The sequence below is a fragment of the Anopheles coustani genome, chromosome 3 (genome assembly GCF_943734705.1).
Source record: "Anopheles coustani chromosome 3, idAnoCousDA_361_x.2, whole genome shotgun sequence".
Lineage (NCBI taxonomy): Eukaryota > Metazoa > Arthropoda > Insecta > Diptera > Culicidae > Anopheles > Anopheles coustani.
Genome location: NC_071288.1, coordinates 50,581,058 through 50,592,258, shown reverse-complemented (window position 1 = coordinate 50,592,258; position 11,201 = coordinate 50,581,058). Strand labels below are relative to the sequence as shown.

Here is an 11,201-nt window from a genome sequence, read left to right as displayed (position 1 = left end):
TTGAGTCATAAATATGGCAGTAGCCGGAGAGTAGCGCTTGCGAAGGCAGCTCTAAATCAATGTTCCCAACATTCGATTAATGCATCGCCCGATATGCGCTCTTTATGCTGCGGCACGGCGGCACTTCATGATGGCACTCCATTATGTTGTTACTCGGTGTTTTTTTGTTGTTGTTGTGTGCCCTGGTGTGCCGTTGTTGTTGTCTTTTGCGTCCACTATCGCCCGTGGGGGTCCTGGCCGGGGCTTGCTTTCTCCATAAATAATTCCATCCGGCGCAGGCTTTCCATCGTCATATACGGCTTTGGAATACATTATTGAGCGGCGGCGGTGGTGGACGAACCCCGTTTCGCCCGCACTCCTTCTTGACCTTTCGCCAAGGCAAGGTAAGGCAAGAAGCCGGAACGTACGTGTCGGTTAATGTGCAGTGTTGTGGTCATATATGAAGTGTTTGCCTAACCATTTCTTGCCCTCCGCGCCCCCGCGAAGGGGGTGACGGAAGCGTGTTACCGAGACCGATGTTGAGTGTGCTTATCTGATAAGTCGAAGCAACACGAACGCGTGTGTGTTCATCGTGTTTGATGCTACGTACTCCGAGCGTCAAGGTGGGGTTGACCGTCTAGGGCGGTGGGGCAGACGCTAGAGGGGGCAATGTATGAACAGCACTTAACCGCAAATCTAGAGCCATCCATCCGCCGCCGATTAGTGGAGTATTGCAAGCGAATGGGGAGATGGCGCAAAAAAGAAAAGAAGATGCTCCATATAATACGATTAGTTTTTCCGGACAGGTTTTTCCCACGTCTCGCGCTCCGTTGCGACGTGCATTTGCATACGTTGGGCGTGCGAGGTGATAGGGAGGGATGCTGTAAAGAACCACAATCATTAATTTGCAAAAACGAGCATAAAAACGTCGACATTGCATCGCTTGGGTGTCGTTCCAATCAGTTTCTAGCGAGTCTTTTTTTCGCTCGTTATTCTAGCTTTTCCTTCGCTATCTTCGGGTATTCATTTACTGATTGATATTCTAAGACTTGTTTGCCCGGTGCCATAGGCATTATCAATGCAAATGATACTGATGCATATTCAGTCGGTTGATGCATTACAAACACCATGTAAACATCACTGTTTTCCTCCATAATGCAAGCGAAGGTGTTATGCTGTATTCATTTCTAATTATAGTTTTCATGCCATCTCTTATAGCAAACTTTTAACATTTAAACAACTTGTGCTTAATGCTTAACATACGCGTTGATAATTAATTAAATCCACCCACCGCTTGCCCGTGACTATTCTTAGATTCGTTGACATAAATAAAACAAACGAACATTCGATGGCACATGAATATTTTAATCACTTTGAGTCCTTGACACCACATTGGATTTAGTTACATTGTCGCATGTGAGCTGAGCATCGCGGTTTGGTGCTGTTGTTTTCCACGAAATGCTTGGTTCCTTGAATCCATTCGATTGCTAAACACATTGGCCCTTGTTAGGCCGAAGAACTACGTTCGTGTATCAACTCCGTCCCGCACTTTATCGAACCCGGAAGGGAAGAATTTAATCTACTTTTCTGCTCGAGGAAGCCACGCTCCGAATTAATACCGCTTTCCATCCGGACACGAAAGTATCTTTTAACCGTGCACCATTAGCGAGAACCGCCCCAGAACCGGTCAATAATTATTCCATTAGGGTGAAACAAATTAAGTTTAGTGATTCAATTCCCGGCGTCGCACCTTCTGCCGTGGGTTTGAGGTGGTCTAATTAAACATGGCAATGAATCAGTATCACAATCCTTACCTTCTTCCGACCGCCGGACGATAAGAGGGTATCCGTGTATCCCTTCGCTGGAGGTTCTTTTTGTTGCGTTTGTCTTTTTTATTTTCCACCCCGCCGGGCGTCACTTGTTTTAGTGTCTTTTCGTTCACTTTAACCGAAGAACTTTCAGATGGTCAGTAAAATTTCTGTTGCTTCTTCTTTTGAGTTAGTTTCGTTTCGTTGATTTAAAATTGTTTTACATTAAGCTGAAGAAGAAATCACAAAAGGCTTCAACCAAAAATCATTATTACACATTGTTGGAGAAAAACATGATTGTTTGAAGATCGATGAAAGTTAATTAGTTGAAGTTACTCTTGTTACTATCCTGATTGTGATCCTTAACGATGGTCCTATCTCCTTTAAAAATTTATTTATTATTTGGTTCTCAAGTCAGTATTAGTTGACTCTCACTTCATCTTAAAATGTAATACCTGCCATAAATAAAATTGATAAGATAATAAGGATACACAACAAACAAATTACCAAAATGGAAAGTGAAAACCTTCCCGTCAGTCGGGAAAACGTAAACTGATGGAAGGATGACGAAGAAAGACTAAAGCACACGAATACGCTTAGGCATAAAAACAAGTTTCACTTTCACTTTCGAGAAATGAGATTTCGGATATAAAAGCACCGACCTTCCGACCGTCCAACCCACAGTGCCACGCGTTTAAAAAACACACACACACTTTCCACCTGTCAGCCGTCGTCGTCGGGAAAACCATCATCGTTTCACGTTTCCACCAACATCGGACCATGCTACCGTTCGCATCGCGGACGTGACACGTATTCTTACGCTAAAGATTTCGGTGGTTCTTTTCAGGACGTAGGTTAGTCAACCTTCCATCATCAATTCACCAGAGCAACCGAAGAATAAAATAATAAACGCACAAAAAAAACCACCTTGCACGGCACCGATGTTGCCTTCGTACCTCTGCTGACAAGGACTCATTCGCTGACGTCACTACTTTGCGGCTCGTAGCTACTACTTCACGCCAGCAAGCGCACGTACATACACAGTCAGCACCCTCCAGAGGATGTGGGAATACCGCCCGACGTAAGCGATTTCTGGTGCTCTCAGTACACTCCACTCAAACCGTATCCGTTCGGTGTTTTCACCGCACCACGACTGCCCATCTTCCAACCCCCGGCGCACCAGGAAGGCTGTCCACTAGCACACTGTTAAGAAGCAGCACGACGGCCACACACGCTCCCGCAAGTTCCCGGAGCAACTCCAGGGAAGCTCTCAAACCGTGCGATTCGAACCGTCCGACCAACCGCACACGAATGACTGCCGACTGCCGGGCGGTGTAATGTTTTATACAACCTGTGGAAATGTGTATTACATCGTGGCGCTCACAACGGCGGCGCTATGACTCTCGAGAGTCGTCGGGATATGGCCGCGCTGCTGATGAGATGAATTTCCGAGGGAAAACCAACGCGCGAGCATTTCTACTAACCGGACGATCGTGCTGATGCTGCTCGCGTGCGTCTCTCTTCACGGCGGTGTTCACGGCCCTGCGTGAAGTCGTTGTGCGAGCACATTTTTGGGGGTTCGTTCACGAATGAACGTCCACTTTCGTCAGCTGCTTCGAATGGATCGCACTATCGAACAACGTGCTTTGCTTCACGTGCGCCTGAAAGCAAAAGTAGTCGCGCACGGAATAGGTCTTTTCATTGCACTCATTGCGGAAATAAAGAGAGGGCGAGAGAATAGAAGGTAAGAAGGAGAAAAATAGGATACGACAGGACTATGACCTGACCACGGCCCTATGATGGCACGGTCGTGAAGCTGGCGCTCGCCGGGTTTTCGTGGGACGGGAAAATGTGATTATCCAACCTGCCGAAAAGCAAACCCCTCGGTGTGGCAGCTCGGCGGGCCGTCCTGTGAGCCATGTGGCAAACTTTCTATGCCCAATTTTCCTATCCACACGACCCACCGTTGACCCCCTAAAGCTCAGCCTTCTTTTGCACGAATCCCCGCAGCCGGAACCGATACGCAAAACAAAAGCCAAAGGGCCGCCGGAAAATCGATCCGCGTACGATGTGAAGGGGCGAGAACATGGATATACCTTGCTCGGGTGTGTGTGTGTGCTGGCTTGTTTGTGCTTAAACTTGGTTTTTCTTTTCCTGAATTTCTCGTCCTTTGCTTCCGGTGTGCGATTGCTGAAGTCAGCCGCTTGGTGTTCCGTACCACGTGGAAATGCGCCTTACTCGGAAGAGTTTCGGGAGGGTTCTGCTGCACTTCTTATCCTTTCTCGGTCGGCATGCCGGTGGAAAGTGTGCCCCACTGCATGGCCGATTGTGTGGACGGGCAGGCGGTTGTGGTGACGTTTGAAGTGGTGGGTTGAGCAGATCCCCGGTACCAGCCGGTGAAAACTTTAGCGATGAAAAGTTGGAAAGACACTTGTACCTCAAGGGTTGGGAGATGGGCGCGTTCGATTGGGAATTGACATAGAATTGAAATGCAAATCCATCCGTAAGCATATCATGCGAGGAACGCTCGAATGCTTCATGTTGAATGCGGAAGTTTTACCGAGCTCTTGATACGATTGAATTTGCCATAAAGGAAGCCCTTGCTTCACTGTAAATCTCTGTTACGTACGGTGATTTAAATGTAATTAATTTTTCTAAAAGTATATGTGCTTTTGGTAGTCTGTGAGGTTATTTAACTTTGTGATGTGAATAACTCATGTATCGTTAATTTGAAACGGTGTTAAATCTAATCGAACGAAATAAATGTAATTTGTTTTAGTAAAAACATGCATTACATTTCCCTCGGAGGATTTAACGGATTCTTTTGAACAAGTAAATTCATGTAGAATTGATCATAGAGCCATACGATGAAAACGGTAAAACAATCATTCTAAGATAAAAATCAAAACCCATTTCCTAAAACTACAACGAATAATGTTGAATGTTCCATGTGAATATTTGTTTTCTATTTTTAATCTAATTTTAATCTATTTATAATTACATTAGCACCAATATGTACATGAACTTGCATTTTGATTTTTCCATTCAATGAATCCTTTTAAATTCTACAATGTCGTCGAAACCATTCTTTCTGAATGCTTTCTTGGATTTTTTTTATTATTTTGGAGAAGTGATTTATTGTTTAATAAAAGATGTATTGGAGGAAAAATGAACTTGATTTATTTCGAAATATGTTTAATTTAAAAAAAAAAACAAACAAACAAACAAATGGCCACATATGAACAGCCTGTTTTTTTGCATTGATGAAATATTGTGGGAATTAAAGTCAAGTATGTTGCCTACATTCTGGCGGATATCATTAGCATAGAAAAAAGGATTAACGAAAAGGATTAATGAAAAGGGAAATAGGAACTAAGTCAAATGAATTATAAGGTAACGCGAATGAACTATATTTGACAGATTAATAAACAGTAGCAAACTGGAGCTCAAAGTGTACGGTTTAATTGCACAGCACGAAGACCATCCGAAAATTCTCACATTTGGTCCTTCGAACCGGATTTTTCGTGTTGAGTGAAAGTTTTACTCAGTAATTGTTTTACGAACAATTATCTCGGTTTACGTCTACGACGTACGCAGTGTCTTACGGACAATTGTTTTCTTCGACGTTCACGACGTCAAGACCGCGAAGCAAGTGTTAGGAGAACATTCGACGAGTTCCTCGTCAATTGTGAACACTGATTTGCACAACGAGTGCAACGCAAAGGATTTGCACAACGAGTGCAACGCAAGGGATTTGCACAACGGGTGCAACGCAAACAACAGTGCAGTGAGAAAGAGTGCACACAATACGAAGTTAGTGAAAGTCGCCTACGCATCTCACCGCATCTCGATAGTGCTGCATCATCTAACCGCCATCACGTTTTGCGCGCCATCAAAGTTTGAGAGAGTTCGCGCGCATTTGATCTTCCAGCGCGTCACCGGTTAACCCTTGGGGGACAGCGAAAAAAGGCCACAGTGAAAACAAAAAACTTTTAAGAGAAATGGAGAAAAAACTCAAAGCGGCTCAGCATAAAAAGAAGGTTGCGTTGGAGAATATCAAATCGCTTGAAAGATTTGTGACCACGTTCTCCAAGGATGAAGTGGGTCAGCTTCCAGGTGCATTGGAGAGGCTTCAGCAGCAAAAGAGGAGGATTTCTTCGCAGCGATGGCGAAATTAGAAGAACTCGATGATAGCAGTGAAGCGTTGGAATCGTGTATCAGCGATAGAATTGACATGGAGGAGCGTTGCCAACGTTTGAAGGCATTCTTGCGGACGAATCTTCCGAAGGAGACACCAGATTCTTCGATGCTGGCAAACTCAACAATGGCATTTGGACGGCCAACTGCAACCAATCTTCGGCTTCCAAAAATCGAATTGCCTACGTTCGACGGCGACTCTACAAAATGGCTCTCGTTTCGCGACCGTTTTGTATCGATGATCGATGATTCGGCAGAATTGTCATCGATTGCTAAACTGCAGTATCTACTGTCATCTTTAAAGGGCGACGCTGCATTACCCTTCGAGCACACACCGTTAACAAACGAAAACTACGCGGTCACTTGGAAGGCGCTGTTGAAAAGATACGACAATACACGTAGCCTTATTCGTGAGTATTGGCGGAAACTTCATTTTCTTCCGGTGGTAAAATCAGAGAGCGTCGAAGATCTAACTAATTTAGTGGATGAATTCACACGGCATTTGAATGGTTTGGCCAAGCTGAAAGAACCTGTGGAGGCATGGGATACTCCTTTGTCCAACATGCTGCTGATGAAGTTCGACAGCGAGACCATTCTTGCGTGGGAGAAGCATTCCGTCCACTTCGAGCGGGACAAATATCAGGAACTGATGAAATTTGTCGAAGATCGGATCCAGATCCTCAAATCCACTAAAAGCCTTACCATTGTAGAGGATTCGACGATTAAGGTGGCCGGCAACGCACGGCAAAATACCTCACGAAGAGCCATTACAAACACCGCAGCCATTCACAAATCCTCGGGGCAACCACGGTGTTTATTGGAGTGCGCTGAAAATCACTCGCTACGCATGTGTCCAATATTCAACGGCAAGGATGTGCAGCAGCGACGCGACATCGTGGCAAAGAAGCGCTGTTGCTGGAATTGCCTAAGCAATACGCATCTAGCGAAGGACTGCAAGTCGGATCGGTCCTGTCGCACGTGTGGGGAGCGTCATCATTCACTTCTACACATTTCTTCGACGATATCGATGGGAGTGAACTCGGAAGACGAAACGGTGTTCCTTGAGACGGCGGTGCTACATCTCGTCGATGACTACGGAACAAGGCACGAGGCGAGAGCGCTTCTCGATTCCGGATCGATGTCTAACTTCATCTCGGAAGCGTTCGCTCGGAAATTAATGGCCTCTCGTTCTAAGGCCAACATTTCCATCTCTGGCATCGGTATGGCGTCACAGTTGGTGAACGGGTCGATTGTGGCAACCGTCCAGTCGAAGATACAACCGTTCGCGACTCAAATGGAATTCCTGATCCTGAATAACCCATCGGCGGACATCCCAACGACTCCCACTGATGTGTCTTCCTGGAGGATGCCGGTAGATGCAGTTTTGGCGGATCCATCGTTCTACATCCCAGGCAGAATTGACATCGTCATCGGGGGAGATGCGTTCTGGGAGATTCATTCCGGAAGGAAACGGTCGCTTGGCAAGGGACGTCCGTGGCTGGTCGAGACTCCCTTCGGTTGGGTCGTCGCGGGTAACACTGCCCAAGCTGCAAAGGAGGCTCCACGAATTTGCCATGTGGCTACGTCAGACACCCCACTGGAAGTGATCCTGAACCGGTTCTGGGAATGCGAAACCCTTCCCAACGAAACAACGTTTTCGGCCGAGGAGGACCTCTGCGAGAAACATTACGTTTCTACGACGACTCGGGACGCTGCGGGAAGGTATGTGGTTAGTTTACCGTTTAACTCGAATGCCAATACAATTTTAGGAGCTTCCAAGGAGATCGCCGATCGCCGGTGGGCGGGAATGGAACGTCGGCTGAATTCCAACCCGCAAATGAAAGAGGCATACATCAAGTTTATGAAGGACTACGAGCGTTTGGGGCACATGAAGAAACTTAGCGAACCCGTTGATGATTCAGTTCCGCATTACTATCTGCCGCATCATGCAGTAGTAAAGGAGACCAGTACGACCACTAAGGTTAGGGTTGTCTTTGATGCATCCTGCAAGACAACTTCCGGGTTTTCACTAAACGACACTTTGCTCATCGGTCCGGTAGTACAGCAAGATCTGCTTTCGATTGTCATGCGTTTTCGGGCTCATGCGATAGCAATTACTGCAGACGTGGAGAAAATGTATCGTCAATTCCTTCATCACGCCCAAGACAAGAATTTTCTTCGCATTCGGTACAGAGAAAATTCCGCAGAACCCATAAGCACCTACGAACTACAAACGGTTACCTACGGCACGGCATCGGCACCATTCTTAGCTACACGAACTCTGAAGCAGATTGCAAACGATCATGGGGAGCAATATCCACGCGCAGTTAGCCCTGTACTGTACGATTTCTACGTGGATGACCTACTAACCGGTGCTGACGATCAAACAGATGCAATCGAAATAGTGAGCCAAGTTACAGAAATGCTGCAGTCAGCTGGTTTATCGCTAAAAAAGTGGGCATCGAACATACCTGAAGTGCTCTCTCGCATTCCACCAGAAGACGTAGCGATCTTACCAACATACGAATTACGAGACGCGCAATGTGTATCCACTCTCGGGCTTGTATGGGAGCCAGCCCTCGACTTGCTTCGGTTCCGGATCGATCTTCCATCTACAGCACCAATATGGACACGAAGGATAACAATGTCTTACATTGCAAAGATATTTGATCCACTCGGATTGTTGGGACCAGCAATAACAGTAGCCAAGCTATTCATGCAACAGCTTTGGTTGCTAAAGCAAGACGGGAAAGCTTGGGACTGGGACGTTGAGCTGCCATCACAGGTCCAAAAGGAATGGCACAAGTTTTACTCTACATTACATCTTCTTCGGGAAGTACGCATCCCGCGTTACATATCAAGCCGGGAACCCACGAGCATACAACTACACATCTTTGCAGATGCATCCCAAGCTGCATTTGGGGCATGCTGCTACCTTCGAACTGTAAATCGAGACGGGATTTCTGTTCAACTCGTGGCAGCCAAATCCAAAATCGTTCCATTAGATAACCCGCATTCTATCGCTAGATTGGAACTATGTGCGGCTCGACTGGCAACACACTTATACCGGAAGGTCAGCCAATCCTTAAACATTACTATACATTCCACGGTATGCTGAACCGATTCCATGACCGTGATACATTGGTTGAATTCCTCACCTCGACGTTGGAAACCATATGTGGCAAATAGGGTGGCTCTCATACAGAAGGAGTCCAGCATTACGTGCTGGAAGCATGTACCGGGCACAGATAATCCTGCAGATGACATCTCGCGTGGTCTTCATGCAGATAAGCTATTGGAATGCGATCGGTGGTTCCATGGCCCGCACTGGTTGTCCTGCAACGAAGAAAGCTGGCCTGTGCACAACCTATCTACAGAGGAGGGAGATTGTGTATCGGAGGAAAGAGCAGTGACGCCACGTGTGGTTGCCGTATCAACGACGGCAGATTTCAGCAACAAACTCTTTGCATCATTCTCGGCATACCATCGCCTTCGCAGATCTATGGCGTTTTGTCTGCGTTTTATTCATTGCCTGACAGGACGCGGCGCATTCAGAACCACGGAAGACGGAAATTCACCGGAACAGCTGTCACTGGTTGAGAGAGTGCCACCATTAACACGGGACGAACTTCTCCAGGCTGAAATCCAGTTGTGCCGGTTGTCGCAGGAGGATAGCTTTGCAGAGGAACTGCATACCGCAAAGCATGGCAAGGAGATTCCGAAAACGTCGAAGCTGCGGTGGCTATCGCCCTTTGTTGACTCAAAGGGATTACTGCGAGTCGGTGGTCGGCTTCACAATGCGCAGATTCAGGACGCGACCAAACACCCGATTCTGCTCTCCAGTAATCATTCATTGGCCAAGTTATTGACAGTCGCGTATCACTTGAAATTATTGCACGCCGGACCTCAGTTATTATTAGCCACACTACGTCAACGATTTTGGATAATTGGCGGGCGCAGTCTCGCTAAGTCTGTTTACCACCATTGCCAACAATGTTTCAAGGCGAAGCCAACATTGGTGAAGCAAAGCATCGCGGACCTCCCAATTTCACGGGTAACACCTACGAGACCGTTTGCTGTCAGTGGAATTGACTACTGCGGACCAGTATTGCTAAAATCAACGATTCGGAACCGCAGCCCAACGAAGGCGTACATAGCTATATTCGTGTGTTTCGCGACCAGGGCGGTACACATTGAATTAGTGGGTGATCTCACGACGACGTCCTTTCTGGCAGCACTTCGTCGTTTTGTTGCAACAAGAGGGAATATCTCAGAACTTCACTCCGATAATGCAACGACATTCAAGGGCGCCGCGCATGAGCTTCATCGCCTCTATAAGATGCTCAAATGCATTCAACAAGAGCGAGACGAGATTTTCAGCTGGTGTGCAAACAACGAAATTAAGTGGAAATTCATTCCACCACGTGCTCCGCATTTTGGTGGTCTTTGGGAGGCAGCGGTACGTTCCGTAAAACAACATATTGTTCGCACAGTAGGAAATACGAGCTTAACTTATGAGGGAATGGTAACTCTGTTAGCCCAAGTCGGACAATGTTTAAATTCACGACCGCTAGTGCCATTGTCAAACGAACCCACAGATACAGAGCCACTAACACCAGGGCATTTTCTAGTAGGTTCCAATATGTGTGCATTACCACAGATTGATAGGTCGCAGGAACCATCAAATAGGTTGAAGGATTTTGAGCTAGTACAGAAACATTTACAAGTCATCTGGGCGCGCTGGTATCCGGAGTACCTTCAACAATTACAAGCGCGTGCTAAAAACTGTTCAAATAAGCCTGTAGAGCTAGAAAAGGGACAACTCGTCTTGATCAAAGAAGATAACGTACCTCCAACTATGTGGCCCATGGGGCGAATAACAGCAGTGCATCCAGGGAAGGATAGCATAGTTAGAGTTGCTACAATTCGAACTGCATCAGGGAAGGAAATTGTACGAGCAGCAGCGAGACTCGCTCTCATTCCCAATCCCCAAGTGTAAAACCCATAGGCGTAGGATAAAAAAAACACTCACGCAACAGTTAAAAAAGGGATACCCTTTTTTGGTGGCCGGAATGTGGGAATTAAAGTCAAGTATGTTGCCTACATTCTGGCGGATATCATTAGCATAGAAAAAAGGATTAACGAAAAGGATTAATGAAAAGGGAAATAGGAACTAAGTCAAATGAATTATAAGGTAACGCGAATGAACTATATTTG

At 46.3% G+C, this 11,201-nt stretch overlaps 1 protein-coding gene across 1 annotated transcript; it reads left to right on the top strand.

Annotated features, from left to right (window-relative positions):
* The first annotated feature begins 5,952 nt into the window (after window positions 1-5,952).
* On the top strand, window positions 5,953-9,173 carry LOC131262505 (uncharacterized). Its single transcript, XM_058264529.1, has 2 exons — window positions 5,953-8,820; window positions 9,012-9,173. Exons 1-2 carry the CDS (start codon window positions 5,953-5,955, stop codon window positions 9,171-9,173), a joined length of 3,030 nt encoding a protein of 1,009 aa, XP_058120512.1.
* The last annotated feature ends 2,028 nt before the right edge of the window (window positions 9,174-11,201 follow it).

Excerpts from the sequence above, each read along its gene's own strand:
- LOC131262505 (XM_058264529.1), top strand. The coding sequence starts at position 5,953 with ATGGCGAAATTAGAAGAACTCGATGATAGCAGTGAAGCGTTGGAATCG. Across the intron at positions 8,821-9,011 it reads CATTACATCTTCTTCGGGAA|ATTGGAACTATGTGCGGCTC; the intron begins GTACGCATCCCG and ends TTCTATCGCTAG.